Genomic DNA, 17,957 nt, shown 5'->3' on the forward strand with positions numbered 1-17,957 from the left:
AGCGAAAAATTACATCGTGTGTCCGTGCTACCTACCTTCTGATCACTCTGAAGGCGATTATACCAACAAAACAGTGATGCACTAATTCAAACCATTTAAATGATGAAGTTTCAGTATTTCAGTCAGTTCTTTCCCGTGGTTCCTTCAGAAACGGCTTTAATTAATACGCCACTGGCTAGGCACCGTCTTCAAAGTGATCCGAAGGTAGCACATACGATGTTATTTTTCGCTTTTTTGTGTTTTTGAAGTCGGTTATTTTTTTTGTTACAAATATTTTATACACATTTTGACTACTTGAATCTCCTACCGTCTATTTGAACAACGAATTCGAATAGAAGAAGACAACAGAACCAGTACTTTGCGTTTGTTCGGTTTGTGGATAAGTAGGTACCTTAATAAAAGATTTCCATTTTTAATTCTTCTTTAGCATTTTAATTTTATATAAATAAACAATATACACTTACTGGCATAGGAAATAACTGCTTGAAACTTGTAGAATTGACAAACTTGTAAACCACTAATTTAAATCTACCTATTCTAATTATGGATTAGTTATTCAAGTTTATACATACTTTGAAAATATAATTACTCGTTTATATCATATACACAATACACAATAATTATAAGGAATTTAAATATGAATAACATAAAATTGTGTGAAATATATTTACAAGAGTAAAATTTATAAGTTTGCATAATATTGCACAGAATCACCAGAGAACTACATTGCACCCACTTTCTATACTGAATACATATACAGAATATTCAGAAAGCATGTTCCAAAAGGCTACTAGGATATATTTTACAAGCTACAAACATGTTAATAACTGGTTCTTTTAATTTTAATTATTGTTTTAACATTACTGAGTAATAAGTACTTTTTGTTTTGTAAGGTAACTACCTACCTACTTCGTTTTAACATTAATTAATTATTAATAATAAGGTAAACATTTAAAACAAAACTGCTTACAATCCCTAATACCAATTCTTTCTTGGGCCTTATCCAGTTATCCCTTTCTATGTATTCTGTGTTCTAGGAATATACATGAGCAATAACAGGCGGTAATAAATTTGTATTTCTGGCTATAATAGTAGATACTAGAAACCTATTCGTATTATATTATGCACCTATACTAAAAGATGTTTACATTAATTATCTCAGACAAATATTTACAATTCAACTTTGCACTTGTGAGAGTGGGACCTACCTAATAAATAACTTTAATCTTATCTTATGGGAAATTTTATCACTAAGCTTTTCTACAAACAATAATAGCATCTCAATCAATATCAATGAATCTAATGGAATTATCTTGAAATTCTACGAAGTTATTGTTCTACTTGACACGTATTTATTACCTAATGCATTCATAATGACAATGACTATTATGTTCATAATAATGATAGAATAGAATTAATTAACAACAAGAAACTATGGAAAATACTCGCCCGATTTGATAAACGTTCTATCAAACGAATTGTATATAATATGGTAGGTATTTATATTGAATTAAGCGTAAATATAAATCTATACTACTCACAGTATAAAGAAGAAAGATTTGATTATTTGATTGACACACTCGTACATATACTCGAAAAACATAACCCTATTTTGACAATCTGGTAAAACATATCGGTATCATTTTCTTTTTATCCAAAAGCACCGAGCCCAGTACTTGTACTCATATCTTAGCATACTTACTTTAAATTGAGATCTTTAAATGTTAATTTGTAATCAAATAAATATAAGTATAGGTAAGTATCTAAAATTAAATGATAACCTAAAAAAAATACAACCATTTTTTAATTGCCTACTACATACAAAGCTTTTCTACAAATACAATTTAATAAATACTTATATTCTAAACGTTATTGACTTATTTACAAGTATACACTTCCATAGTGGTAACACAAGTATTACAATCCACACGGCAGCACCAGTGGAACTTGCACTCGCATCTCTCTTTAACAACAATCTTCTTAGTGTTGTAGCCCCGTCCGCAGCACATTAGTGAGCACCCGTCAATGCCTGCTGAAGTTTTGTTGCACTCTCTGCCCATTGTTCCAGGTGCACCCTGGAATACATAAACTGGTTGATGTTGGTAATCGTAACACCTGTTTCCGCACTTTAACTAAATAAACTCCGAGAATATAAAATACAAAAAAGGCGCAATAAATTGGAATTCATTGAAATAATTTTGAACATAAGTACTACACAGTTAATAAGAAATGGAAAATGAAATTTCAGAAGGGAAATTTTCTTCTTTTTTTGAGATACTGTATGAGAGACAAAACTATGTCGCAATCAATACCACCCATCTGGAGATAAGAGGTCGTAAACATGTATATAAATGTAAGAAATAAGTATAATTAACAGTTATTAACAGTAAATTATAATTACAAGTTTTAAAAAAAATATATTAAGGGTGAAGGAAAATAAAGCAAACGATATTAGTTCTACAAAACAAAATGTGTATTGTATAAGTATCCAAAACCAATTCATTATATTCTAACACACAGTATTTATTTACCAAAGAAATATTTCGAATGCAGTAATTTGGTGAGTCCTCCAAATATACAAGATCTTGAGCAGTGGGAAGACTGTAGTTTGGGTTGCTCAGCCTCAGTTTTCCACGTCGAGACACCTTCACCTCCGTGGCACCTTCATATTTATCGCGTAGATAGTCTCCTAATAAAATAAATATAATTAAGAACTAGGCCAGTGAATCCTTGCTTAAACCAAAAAGCTCTTGGATAAGTAAGCAAAACATCGAAAGTTTATAAAAAAAACAGTTGCTATAAATGCACCTGTTGTATGCTGGTCTATTCGCTATAGGCTAACTGGTATTATTAATTTTAAAAAGATTGGTAAACATTTTAGTAGTAATGATATGCCAATCAAATCAACATGATTTGATTTATTCGTTATTCAATCATACAAATAGAGAGGGGTTTGTTGAAACGGGTTACGGGAGTAAGTAGGTAGTAACAGCTTATTAACTCTGCTGGCTTCTAATATTTTGTTTCGATTTTAAACTCAACGTGCTTTTTATGATAAGGTTTACGATGTAGGCAGAGCCAGTAAAGCGCGAGAGGTAGCCGTGACTGGTTTTTGCCAGGTCACTAACAAATATTAGTTTGGAAAATTTGATTTCATGATAATTTGTGTTGCACTAATGAAACTAACGCACAATAGTCATTTCACATGTCCCAAACTAATATTAATAATATCACAAGCAATTGTCTAATAATTTCTTGTATTATAAGAGAATGTACAGTGTACTCTAAGCTTAACCCACATCTATTGTCTCTGGTAATAATTTCAAAATAAGAACGTTTTTAACGTTCGTTATGTAAGTTGTTTAAACATGACTGCAATATTAGCTATTATTCTCATGCTAATATTAAGAATAGTAAGTGACCGTTATTACTTTTGTATTGTTTGGGGTTTTTACATAATATATTTTATAGCTAGACACCAAGAAATGTTCTAATAATTTACAACGCCATAAAATTTAATGAGACCACATCAAACGCAGCATGGATGATAGAGCGAACACACAGTTAAAGAAATTAATTTTCCATGTACTAGGGACAGCATGAAGCGACAGGAGAATTAATAGAACTCATTAGGTGAACAGTATCAGTTGGAAAGTACAATGCAGAAGCATTTACTCAGTTACGGAATGTTAGTTTTGGTCTCTGCGGCGAATGGTCACTTAATAAAGTGATTTGTGAAATGTAATGTATTGGAGACGATTTATTTCAGACTTGTTGGTGCAGTTTATACCGACGTTACTGTCGAATGATTATGGTCGCCTGGTATTTATGATGTTTTATATTTTGGAAACTAAGGGTCTCTCTCTACCCGAAAGATTTTTTGATTTCTCCATATTTTAGAGCATCAGAATTTTAAATTTCTATAATGTACTTCTCATCCAGAATATTCTATAATGTATTACTCGGGAAGCTCGAGAAAAGTGATAACTTAAACCTGCTGTCGTATGCGTGAGAGAAAGGGCAGCCAGATAGAGTGGTTTCCTGTGAAAGGGTAAACCGTAACGCGTTACGGTTACCCTTTCACAGGAAACCTATATTAAGATATAACAAAATGTTTCACCGATCTCTCTGAATGTGGCCAACTGTTGCCAGCAGGTGATGAGGCTGCAGGAGCCGGACACGCCGTGGCACTTGCACGTGACTCGCGACTTCTTTATGACAGCCTGGTGACATGGAACACAAACTATTAGGCACTTTAACCATTATAAGCCCATTTTAACGGCCCAGTACCTGGGCTAGGCAGTGGCGGAACTACCCCTTGACTCGAGAGGATGTGACCTCAAAAGTAATCTAACCCTCCCGCCACACACTGCACGAGTAGAGTGGGAAGTAAGCAGAGACGTCGTGTGGTCACGTTACTCTTTTTGCCGCATTTTATGCCCATCGCTCCAATTTTTGTCGGCGCGAGTCAAAGGACTAGTGTTACGAGTTCCTCCAGTACGAGTGGTATTATATTATTGTAAAAAGGAGGTATTTGTATGAAGTTGTTACAATAGTAACAGTAAAAATAAGAGGGTATTTGATGACTTGAGTTCAGTTGTTTGTTAGGCAGCGTGAACACGTCGAATAAGCCGTCACGCTGCTAGTCGTGTTAGTGATTTTGTGCAATAATGTTTTGTAATTATTAATAATGTTAATGTTTTATGTTGTAATTATTGACCATAAATTGTTTAGTGTGGGCATGGAGAACATGTCGGGCAAGGAAGGTGAGTAATGCATTCTAAAGGGATCCCTTAAACCTACACCCAAGGTCACAAGTCCTGGCACCTGCTCGAGGTGTTTCCTCTACCACAAAATGATGGTACAACTATATATTATCGCTGCTCGTCACGTCATACAAGAATATTAGCGCGAGTACAGTCTGTATGTACAGTGTAGCAACGCGAGCAAGCAGCAAGCCTCGGGCATTGTGTAGCAGCGGCATAACACTAAAAAATACAAACAGACAATTTTTCTGGAACACCAGTCAATAAATTTCCCACGGACTAGTTACGCCACTGGGGACAGGCCCTTTACAGATAACTATTTTAGGAGTCACGGAATAATATAAGCAAGTGGTCATTCGATTCCAAAGAAAATATCAATAGGTACAGTTTTAAATCTATCGTTATCGCTCTTTTTACAACCAAAGAAAACAACAACATAATACATAAATACCTATATTAACATCAATAAATAATAATAATTAATTAAAAATCCACGCATACGGTGACGTCAAGTTTTGCAAAAATAGTTTCACACAAAATACATACGAGTAGGTACGAAAGCACGAAAGTTAATACTTCACGGGAATACGTAACGTTTACTTAACACGTCCCGTGGTCGCCCCGTCCACGTCCTAAGTCCGTTCCGTAAAATTGATATAGCGTTCAACAGGCTACTCTCGTATTACTCTACAAATGTTATGTATCCCTGGTACAGTAGGGTCACTTCAGAAGAAAAAATAATAAATTTTCTCCCTAGAGAGAAGAGGGACCAATTGATTTTCACGTAAAACCGCCCAACATGTTTGGCAATGAAAACAATAAATGTGTCAAAAGTGCTTGTAAACTAAGCCTAATTTTGAATTTTGACTTTAGAATTTAACTAACAGTTTGCCATAAAAATAAGCACTTCCACCAAGTCTTGGTCATCTTGGTCAACGAATGTTAGACAGAAGGTAGGTATTCTTATCAATCTCGGATGACGGTAATCGGATCTAGAACGTAAGCTACCATACAAATATTTCTATGACCACTTCGGAACGTAATTTCACAGATAGAATATAGTGTGAAACCGCCCTAACGTAATCGCAACCGCATAAATGGCATCCAAGCCTCTGAAACCGTGTAAACGTTGCATAAACGTTACTTAGTCATTTTTAATCGTATTCAGAGAAGTAAAATTCATACCCGCCTGCCAGCTTCATTGTTGTGTCTATTCATAAGCTGCCTGCCCTGTTCGCGGCTGCCTCTTTTCACTTTGCGTTCCCTTTCCCGAATGTCCACGAAACCTTCCGTGAATCTGTGGACAATTTTCGTTTTTTAAACTTTTAAAAATAACTTTTTTTAAGTAAGTAACATTATGCTAGTAAAATTTTCATTACAATCCCATTTGATAGGCCGTTACACGAGAATACTTTCTAAATTCCTAAACAAGATATTTGGATATATATTCGGATTGTGATTGAGATTATTTTCGTTTAAATTTTAAAAAAAGTTTAGTACAATAACAATACCAGTACATGAAAAAAAACTGAAAACAGAATTATTACCATTTGGTACCTCAACTTAATGCTACAAATTACAACTTCGTATAAATCCCGGTTCCCAACTTTTACTCCTGGTACATGAAACTTTACTATCGCGAAATATATGAAAGCTTTCGCGTAGAACAGAGATGGCGAAAGTTCGCATTTTCGCTTTAAGCCACGCCCACCGCTACGACGCTACGTAGCTGCTTAATATCGATTTGTAGCAAATTGGACGTGTTTCTACTTTTGAACCTTTTGATTCTTGATATAGAGTCGTATTTTAATTGCTATTGGAAGTCAATACTATTTTTGCTTTAAATATTATTAAACTTGACCTTTGACCGTGTGGGTCAAATGTAGGTATTTTCTTGTAGTAATAATAATTATTATTACAATTAATTATTAATTTTAATTACGAAAGATGGCACTTTAGACATCTGTCGAGCGTGTCATCGTCCCTCAGGTATATACTGTCTGGGTGTTCTCACCTTGCTAACGGCGAATACTTACATAGAGATAATCAAGTAGTCAAGATAATCCACCAACAGCTTGCTCTTCAGTATGGCCTTATCGATTCTGTGATCGATGACCGAACGATTTTCACTGACAGGTATATTGTAGCCAATAGACCTGATATAGCACTATATCAGTACAATCATTGTTGATATTACTGTTCTACATGACGATAATCTAGTGAAAGCCGAAAAGGAAAAAGTATCTAAATACTTGGACCTTCCTCACGAGATTACCGCCATGTGGAATGTTGAGTCAACTATTATTGTTCCAATAATTGTTTCAGTCAATGGTCTTATAGCGAAAAGCTTCGACCAACATCTTAAGAAGCTTTCACTTAACTGTTGGATCAAGAGTCCGATACAGAATGCAGTGATTCTTGAGACGGCGCGTATTGGGCGGAGATTCCTTTCTCTGTAGCCCTGACCACCGGTTGCTTAGGCACTCAAATTCCACATAACGGGAAATTGATTTTTTTTATAAATTATACCTATAAATTGTTTTTTTTTATAAATTGTACCTATGTTATTTATAAACAGTTTTTTTTCCTTGAGGAGGAAAATGTCTCTACGGACTCCTGCCTGTCTACAAGTCATGACCGACTTGTACGGACTAAAATAACCTCCCCTGTGAATGGTGACACAGGACCGCAATTCATTAGTTTATCCCTCTTACGATTTTTCTCTCTTCCTCTTCTCATCTTTTTCTCTAATCTCTCTTCTCCTTGTAAACATTGTCAATTAAATTAAAACAAAAGTGTAAATAAATAAATGAGAGAAAAAAATAGTTGACGGACCAAGTAGAATAAGTCAACCTAATGGACTTGCCATTTAAATGGTAAAACTTTGCGGAGCATGTCCTCATGCGCCTCAATAATTAATGATAATAATTACTAAAATTTAAACTATCGTGAGTGTTATTCATAATCAATTAATAGTAATTAATAGGGTATAAATAAGGATAGGGTAGAATTTGTAACGTGCTCTACGATTCACGGTGGTGTAACTAACTTCCAAAGTCTTGCTACTGAATTAAGAAATGAAAATTTATTTTATTTTGTATTTCGAACACTAATTGGCAATAAGCTAAAAGTTTGTTATATATATAACTTACTTTGAATGCCAATAATTGTTTGAACATGCGTTACATTACGATTTTTTGACCTTAAATCTACGGTTTCACCCGCGTACTCGATACGGTGATAAAAAATTGCCTATATTACTCCTTACAATAACTGGTAGCTTATTGTTGGTGAAAGAATTTTTTAAATCGGTTCTGTAGTTTTGAATGTATTCGTTACATAAAAAATATAAAATTTTTCCTCTTTAAAAGATCAGTATTACAAATATAATATAAATAATGTAATGTATAGAAATAAAACATGAAACTTCAAAAATACATATGTTTGATAAAAAAATATTTAGTTAGTTAACTATGAAACATAGACACTCCAATTTCCAAGTACGGGAAATGTTTTCCCTCAGGGCGGGCGGCCCGGAATCCGGATTATACGCGTACACACCTCTCAGAAAGCTATGGTATCCTAGTATATGATCGCGGATTTAAACCTGCTTAAGCGGGTATACCCGGCTTAGCCAGGTTAACCCGGTACTTACTTATAAGTAAGTAAGTGTAAGTTGACAAATAAAACAAAACTGAAAAGATTTTCTTTACTAAAATATTTGGTACCATTTCTTATAAATAAGAATATTTATGTATTATTATTTTTTGTTACCAACAAGCTTAACAAACAAACCAAACATAAGTATAACAAAATATCGTATAACTCCGGCTGTATGATCAACGATCTTAGCGTGTCCCCGTTATGGACAAACTAAAGATGAAATATAAATGTCGTAAAACGTAGCAAACTTTTTTTAACAAAATAATGATTCCATTATTAAAGTAGAATTATCAAGATTTTTTTAGATATAAGTAAATTGCCGGGTGGTTAGTATAGGCCTGGGCCGGGGATTGGCATCCCTTTTGTCATGAAAGATGTTAGAATCCAACACATTCCTATAAACTTCTTGCCATCCGCTGTCGTCCTAGTATAAAAAATACTCGAATGCGGGAAAATCTCCTTTAAGATGTTGAGCACCCACAATTTTCCTTTAAGTTTTTCCCCCTCCCCTACAAGCTGAAATTCCTTGCATACCTCTCATAATTTCACAACTTCTTTCCGTGCTGAGTTCCTTATCAAGAAAATTCAAAGAGCTAAAAATATGTAGTCGTTTTTGTCAAAGGATTTGCAAATAGAGAAAGGCTGAAAAAAATAAGTGCTTTTCTAACTTATTATTTTCTATTGTAGTTTGTAACCAATTTTCACATGGAAATTATTTCGGCATATTACCAATATATTATAAATAATTAAATACGTAACTTATACTTAATAAATAGTTCCCGATAGTGCGTTGGGATATGAACACGCGTGACGAGGTTCGTTTTTGAAAACTGACCTGAAATTGTACCTAATTATATAATTTGCAGCTTGCTTGTTTCGTTAAATAATTAATTTAAACCTAAAATTATTATTATAATATATAGTATTTAACAAAAGTTAACATTATTTTTAATGAATAGGTTTTATAATTATATGCAAGTTAGTAGGCACAATATTGAATGTTTTACCACGTTAGTTAAAGATTAAAAAATTGTACAAATTCTCCTGTACTTATGAGTAACAAAACTATTTTCTTTATTTTTTCTAAATTTTAGCTTTAATAATTTCGGAGTTAAAAAGAGAATCGTTTTCAAATTTGAACTAATATTCACAAGTATATTTTATTGAATAACTTAGAAACCATTTATTTCAAAATTACAAAAAAAGAATATTGAAGATACTCATAACAAGCTTTTTCATTTGATTATATAACACGCTGCAGTTTAATTTTTATTTATTTATTTTTAAGAAAAATCAACAGCGTTACCAAGAATACAATTATACAATATTTCCTGTATGTTACAGCCATAATTACAGATTTTCCATAGTTAGAACAATTTATAAAAAATCACAATCTGAGAATATATTCAAGATAAGGAAATAATAAAAAAAAAGAGAAAGAAAAAAAATCACATTAAAACGTATGTATGAGTGAACGTTGGTATGAGAAATTGTGTGTGTGTGTGTGGTTGAGTGCGGTGTGTTGTGGGTGTGTGTGTGTGTGTGTGTGTTTGTGTGTGTGTGTGTGCTTTTTTTTCATGTTTTCCATGTTACCTCCAAAAGTGACTTTCATATTTAAAAAAATCTTGAGTTCTGAAGTTTTCCGGAAATCTTCAAGTGGAAAGCCAACTTCTGTATCTTTTTCAAAATTTCAGGTTTAGTAGTTTCTGAGAAAAGGGGGATCGCAGAAAAGAAGAAAGGGCTTTTCTGAGAAACTACTAAACCTTAATTTCTTGAATAACTTGGAAACTAATTATTTCAAAATTACAATTACAAAAGGGCATGTCAATTATCGTTTATTTGTTTAAATAACTTGAAAGCTGTGTTTTTTTAAATCAAAAAAAAATGTATTTTTAAAATACTCATCTTCATAAAAAGACCTTTTGTTTGATGTATCAAATAAAAGGTATACGATACACTATGTAAGACGATACACTATAAGGCTTGTAAAAGTTTTTTTTCAACTTTCAATCGTACCCCATAAGTGCCCCCATATTCAAATTTTACCTATTCACGATGCATCCCCGTATTTGTTTTTTTTTATTATTTTTTACAAGTTAGCCCTTGACTACAATCTCACCTGATGGTAAGTGAACACAAAGTGGGTCACAAGAATTGATATGTGTACCTTTCAACTGGATTAGTCCAGTACATTCGGAGAAAACAGACAGACATCAAAATGTGCGCGAGTGATAAGAGTTCCGTTTTAGTACTACGTACGTTCGGTACCCTAAAAAAACAACAACAGAAACTGCACGGCTATTCTCTAACGATGATAAGTATAAATCGCAAGTGCGAGTTTCGAATTCATCTCTATCTTTCTCATTCTATAGTGTCGTGATAAATAGAGAGAGATAGAGGTAAATTTCAAATTCGTACTTGCGAGTTATAAAAATATCGTTACAAAATAGCCTAGCTGATTCCTAAAAACTGATAAGGGTCGTTGGGGGACAGCTAACAATACACTTAAGTTATCCTGTCTGTTTCAAGTCTGAATAAATCTCGGGTGTTTATAACTATCGGAATATTTTACCAGCAGAATAATCTCTTCTTTTCCAAGATAGTAATTGCACTTAATTGCTTGTATTAAGAACATCACGAAAAAATAGCTGCCCTTTGCATTTTACGTCAGGATTCATACCTACTCATAATTTTACGTTTGAATAGCAATGTGAAATCTGTATGGCGATTGATTTTATGAGAAAAATGGTTTGGTTTGGCAGTCGCCTTGCGAGAAACGAGTCGGACTGCTCTTAGATTTTGTTATCCTGGTATTTCCGATAAGAAATATGCAGAAAATTCCTGATTTTCTGTTGGAGGACCCTTAATTAATAACCATTTTTTCTTTTACCGCTTTTGCCATCTGAAGAAAGTTTGTCGAAAGTAATATTTTTGTGTAATGACGCTTTCATGAACTGAAGTTAAACTTTTGTTACAACAGAGATTATTAACGGTCCGTTAACAAATTTATAATAATTAATAGTTGATGGTGCAAAATTTAAACGAAGAAAAACGATCACTTTTTTCTACTTAGTTGCCGTTGTACAAAAAGAAAAGAAGTTTTCTTTCAACCAGGCATTACTGGTAGATTTTACAATCTTGTTAATTATTTGTTTCTCCTGTCTATTTACCTACTGTCTAACTTATTTTATATAAAACAAGTTAGAAATTAAGAAATTAATGAATTATGCATAATGTATAAAATGAATTAATTCTAAACAGATAACGAATCGTAAAGAAATATTTTCAAAATATGAATGAAAGAATATTCTTTTCCATTTAAAGCTTTATTGCTCTATAATTCAACCCCTACATTTGTAATGTAACTTCCTCTTGTCTCGTGCAGTCCTAGTACTCAACCTGTCTTAAACCATGCTTTGACACAACCATGAAGCAATTTTGACAGCAACCCTGAAGCATTAATGAAAACAGTTCCCTAATGTTTGTCATTATATGTATGTTTTAATTACACCAAACCACAGTAGATATAAATTAATGAAAATTATTTAATTTATGCTTCATTTGATTACGAATCTGCAATGTCTTTCGCAATTATATTAATTTGTGTCAGACACACTTACAATTAATATTAATTTTAAATTATCTATAACTTTTTTGGAATGAAATTGCTATTTTCACCTGCTCGAGATTAGAATGAAAGTAAATTTTTACCTGTCTTGTGTCTCACCTGAGAGTACTAGGAAAAAATGAATTTGTAGGAAACGTTTTCTACCTTGACAAGAGAAATGGAAGGGGAATACTTACTCATAAATTGCACACAGGTGCAAGCCCAGGTGAGTTCACATTTACCTTGGGTTTTGTAGTGGGTGTGGAAAATTACAAACACACTGAAATAAATGATAAATAGAGACGGAAGATATCTTTTTTCTTTCTGGCACATAGGGAAAACTTTAAGCGTTGTGGGTATACACACATCAAAGGCACGTACATCGCATACAATTCGCCAGTATTTGCGTGTATTAGTGTGACGTGCGACGGTGCTACGTGCTCTATTTACCTTCTATATTTTGTTGAGCTCCTGGTAAACAGGTACAGAGTAAGTCAGGTGTTTTACCTGTAGCAAACTGACCTTTAAATGTTCGGTAGTTACTTTAAAATTCAAAGACTACAAACAGTTTCAGAATTAGTAGGGCACAAAAGAGTTTCTTTCTTATTTGGATGAAATATAGTACCAGGGCAGCATAATTATTAAAATAGTTTTACCATCAGGCGATTTAAATAAAGATAAAACAGGGTAGCATAAATGATTGGGATGTTAGTTAGGTGTTTCAAAATATTTATTTTTATACTAGGGGTATGTAGATAGTTGTAAAATAGTTAAAGCTACGAGGGTAGCAGGATCACGCGGATATCTCTATAGTTCGTACTTGTATTCATAGGCGGGGGTTGAGTTTATAGATGAAAATCGAGAAAATTAGTTACACTGAACCATGATATCGCCTAAGAAAAATCACATCTTTTATGCGATGTAAGAGTCTGTCTGGTCATCATAGTATAAATCATGACCTCAGTCGCTTATATTTAGACTTTAAAGCTTCGCGGCAACCTTTCCTCACTTAGGTACCTATGTTTAGACTGACCATAATTTTTTTATTTCCAACACCTCATTTTTGCAGATAAAAGAGCTTAAGAGTAACGTGCACTAGTCTGAATTCTAGAAGTGCATCTCATTCGAGGTTGTGCCCACACCCAGTTGGAATGTAGATGCCGCAGACGAGCCGCGCGGCTGCAACCGCACGACGCCAGCCGTCCGTCTCGACACGCGCGGCTCATCGCGTGGTTGAACGCTAGTAGTAGAATTATCTCACTTGTATCCATACTCGAGGTTGTCCCCACAGCCGCCCCACACCCAGTCGGAGTGCAAATGCCGCGGCCGAGCCGCGCGGCTGCATCCGCACGACGCCAGCCGTCCGTCGCGACACGCGCGGCTGATCTCCAGGGACACGCCCGCCGCTGTGATCGCGTGGGTGAACGCGGTTTCTCTTGACGCTGCGTAAAAGACAATTTTTTAATATTTGTAAATACACTTATTAGTAAAAGTGTGGGGAAGTCCTATTTGTGAAGATGCAATTGGTGCAGTTATCATTTTTATAACCCTCACAGAAGCACTCGATACATGAGTATTATTAGCGACGAAATCTGACTGCTATATCATCTTCACCATAAAAGACATTGGGGCTTGTGCTTTTCATCGGTTCCGTGACATCGAACCGGAATGAAGTGAAAGCATTGTATCGATAGATGACCGATTCAATGTTTTAAATGAAAAAAAATGTGTATAAAACCAACCCCCCGTATAGTGCTTAACCTTTATCTTAACTTACTAGATACTTTGTTTTAGACAAAGTGCGAATTGGACTATTATTTGGTCCAATTAGAGCATATAAATATTGAAACTAACGCCTATATTGCCGCATTATTTTTATTTCTGCCGTCAAACACTAAACTTCGGGCTTTGTAAACAAATGGTGTTTTATGTAAATAAGAGAATTATTTATCTCATTTTGTTTCTGTAATTACTAGTACAGTCAATATTAGATACAGCATAAACAAAAGCTAATCTTCGTGAAAGGAAATAAAGTATTGGCAAGGGAATAGGTTATAGGATCGTTTGTACAGTTTTTACGATGTTTTTATTATGTTTTATATGAACGGCTCCTTTGGCCTTTGCTTACGTAATTTATTGGAAGTTTCATCTTCATAAACAACTTCTGTATAAATCTGGAACTAAAATCTCTTGAGTAATAATAGTAAATAGTAATAAATAAATATCAAATTCATAAAATATCTATGTGCCTATATACTATACTTAACTCTACTTTACTATTTAATAGAAAACCTTGAATTCAGGGTAGGGGTAGGGTAGGGGGTAGGGTAGGGGGTAGGGTAGGGGGTAGGGTAGGGTGTAGGGTGGGGTAGAGTAGTGTAGAGTAGGGAATAAATTTTTTTAATAATATTGAAGTTTTTACGTCAAGATGATTTGTTAACATTACTTATCTTTGCTTGTTTTGTAGAGCATGATTTCTCAGTAGGTAATCGGGTTTCATTCATTTGTACTGATGTCATAAACATTCGTATTTACTCCTCACACTAATATTTATATCTATTCTGAGATTTTCTCTTAGGTATTTTTCTAAAGATAGGTGGTAAAGTAAAGGGTAATTTGATCACATTAGAAGGCTCCTTTCAAAATGTTTGTCTGTTTGTCTGCTTTCTTAGAAATCACTCAAAAATGTGATGACCAAGATTTCTGGTTTAAAAAAATGAACTTACTATAAATTTTGAATCCTTTGTGGAATTCGTAACAGTACCTACGCTAAGAGTTCAAAGTACCAGGACTGTATAACCCGTAAAGAGAACAACATCAATATTTAACATTTTGTGATCTTCAAAACTTTGTTCTCGCCAGTTGTTGTCTGCAGAGTTGGAAATACAGTTTTCATGTAGAAGACTTTTTTAACAAAACAAAAACTTTTCACAACTAGAAATTTCAAATCCCGCGTTGAGCTGGGAGCTCTAAATCTTCGGTAACCAACGTCGGGCGCAGTCGACAGGCGCTGATTTATGGCAGGACCGGCTCCTGCTTTTATTTTAAAAACTGTTCTTTTATTTATAGAGAAGTTCCCACGAACAAGAATTTTGTGTTTACAGCTTTCTCGTAACAAAAAAGTGTCTACTGGTTTCTATTCTCTGGTCATTTTTCTGGATACAAACTTTATAGATTTATCGCTTGCACACTGAATTGTTATTTTATTATTTCTAACGCGCAAAGCATTGGGCGGTAAAGTGTTAATGTTACACAGGTATTTTGTTAAAAAAAAGCTTTGACAAACATTTCATACATGTCGTGTCGCTTGTTATTCACAATACCGTCAGGCAATTTAAAATCATCCATTTAAATTCAAAAAAATCACAAGTAAAGGTAAAGGTACGGACAACTTGATGGGGTAAATCAGCAAGAGTGTATGTCCTCCCTCCCTGATGTCAACAGCAATGGACTCGTTGGCCGTAAGATGGCATTAACACCGTTAATTCTGACTGATATTGTTAAAGTACCTACTAACTACTAACCAATCAATGTCAAGGGCCCAAAGACTTGATATTAGCACTCCTGTATAGGCCTACTCTAGAGTTGACACATGGTGCATAGCTGCATAATGTAACCATTGAACTAACGACACAGTATTGACGTAAGTGAACACTAACCAATGAATGTCAAGGGCCCAAAGTCCACCGCTTGTACTTGATACTGTTCTGAGACTGTCCTGTATAGAGTTACCCTAGAGTCGACTCAAGATGTAAAGCTGCTCAGCTAACAACCGGGCCAACGAAACATAGTTAACGTAAGTGACTACTAACCAATCAATGTCAAGGGCCCAAAGACAGTCTCGTCAGCAGTGACGGTGCAGTTCCACCGCTTGTGCCGGAACTGGTGCTGGCACTCCCTGATGCCGCGCAGCACTCCGTCGCCGACCGCCGGCATGTGGTCCTTGTGTCGGCGGCACACGCGCCGCTGGCCCGGAGTCAGGCCGCGCAGGTGGGCACACACCCGTGATTTTCCGGAGAATACCACCGTCTGGTTCGACCATTCCTTGAACTCGATGAGGCCCATGTTGCTGGAACAAATAATATGGTGTCAAACTCCATTGAAGAAACGTGTTATCTTAGATCAACAATGTTAATCAAAGCGAAGGTGTTGGTCAGGAATCAGGATAAGAATCTGAATATGGAATCCAAAGGTGTTCATTAAAAATGTAATTTTAAAACCTCAGTTTCAAAATAAAAAATAATAATTTGAGAAAACGACTTTAAGGGGTGTACTTATAACATTATTAATTATTGTACGTAATGTTATATTATTATTTAATATCTATTCTAAAAAGAAAAACTGTAATCTTAATTAATAAAGGATTTTTTTATTTTACACATTGCCTATTTAGATTGAGAGCTGCGATTTTATAAAAACTGAAAGTATATCATAACCGTGGTGACTTTGGGACATAGGTTTCAAGAGCCCAGACCCTCCTAGTAGGCGTAATTTAATTTAAGCGTATTTTTTTACATTTCAATTAGGCATTGTACCTATTAGATAAGAGTATAAATGCTCCTATTCGCCAGTCCCTATCTTCGATGTAACTCCTCGGAAAATACTTGGTATTAAAGCTCAAACTTTAAGGGTTCACTTTACCTTTAGCGAACGAAGAGTTACATCTTCCTTACTAGTACTACCTTACTACTTAGTATTACCTAAAACAAACTTTTATAAAATAACGAAGGTATGGTCATCACAGGTTTAACTCCATTATACATTCCACGTATTGACTTTTAACTCGTCATAGTACCTACATAACATATGATTTCTTAGTAACTATCTACATAAGTATGTACTTAGTTTATTTGGTTATCACGACAACTTACTAAGAAGACAATAAAAATCAAACAAACCGTTACAAGAATTATTATCACTTGTTCTAGATTGTTTATTAATATTCTGATTCATTGGAAAAATATAATATATTTTAAAAGGAGTGGTTCTTGGTGATAACTGATACTGATACGAGTATGGTATCTAGGTTAATAGGAAAATAAATAAACGTTAATATTTCATATATTTTCCTCTAGACTCTAGAGGATGTCAATATAAATAAAATTTAATTGCTAAATTGTGTTGTTAAGCGCAGACTAATTTGGGTTATATAATATTTTTAATTTTTCCTTCATCGTTCGAGTTCGTATATTTATTTTCTTAAAATGCACATAGCTGAAAAGTTAGAGATGCATGCCCTTGACCGGATTAAAACCTACGCCTTCCGATGAAGGGGCTACCGAAACTCCGATGGAGGAAAAATCTCATGAGAAAACCTGCATACCTGAGAGTTTTCTCAATTATCTACGTGTGTGAAGTCTGAAAATCCGCATTTGGCCAGTGTGATGGACGAAGGCCTAACCTCTCTCATTCTGAGAGGAGACTCGTGCTTAACTGTGACCCGAATATAGGTTGTTAATAATGAATATTTTTCATACTTTTAAAAAAGGCTCAAGAAAAGTTCTTACTCGTAGAGAATGAACGTAAATATTGCGACGAAAACAATTTTCTTTCAAACCAAAAATTAATTCTAAATTTCCTTGTTTATGCTATTATCTGTTGAACTGTAAAATAATCTATGTATGTATATATTGTGAGCATCAAGATGAAACTGTTAAAAAAACATATTCAATTTCATATAGTCAGAAACATGGATTGAGATTTAATCCTCAATTTTCATGTAAAGTGGACCTACATTACTGATTAAAGGTAACTTTACTAGAAATTCGAGATTTAAAACCTAATCCATGTTTATAAATAAGGCCGTACGAGTTCCATATTAACTACGGAATCCTATAAAATATAGTGTTATATATTGTTTACCTTGTACTGTTAGTCTGTTGAAAACAAACCGACGTAACTGATAACAAAGTGATAATACT

At 34.3% G+C, this 17,957-nt stretch overlaps 1 protein-coding gene across 2 annotated transcripts in view; it reads right to left on the reverse strand.

Moving 5' to 3' along the window:
- Positions 1–351: 351 nt before the first annotated feature.
- The window catches only part of LOC112045386 (protein Wnt-5b-like), a 49,630-nt gene continuing 32,024 nt past the window's right edge, over positions 352–17,957 (reverse strand). For both annotated transcript variants that reach the window (XM_024081550.2, XM_052884816.1), the window contains exons 3-8: positions 15,849–16,105; positions 13,298–13,478; positions 5,952–6,063; positions 4,121–4,223; positions 2,532–2,689; positions 352–2,075 (exon numbers count right to left, since the gene is read on the reverse strand). In XM_024081550.2, the coding sequence (XP_023937318.2) occupies positions 1,878–2,075; positions 2,532–2,689; positions 4,121–4,223; positions 5,952–6,063; positions 13,298–13,478; positions 15,849–16,105 (1,009 nt within the window). In that variant the 3' untranslated portion in view covers positions 352–1,877. The remainder of the gene's footprint in view (positions 2,076–2,531; positions 2,690–4,120; positions 4,224–5,951; positions 6,064–13,297; positions 13,479–15,848; positions 16,106–17,957) is intronic.

This window comes from Bicyclus anynana, chromosome 2, assembly GCF_947172395.1.
Source record: "Bicyclus anynana chromosome 2, ilBicAnyn1.1, whole genome shotgun sequence".
Lineage (NCBI taxonomy): Eukaryota > Metazoa > Arthropoda > Insecta > Lepidoptera > Nymphalidae > Bicyclus > Bicyclus anynana.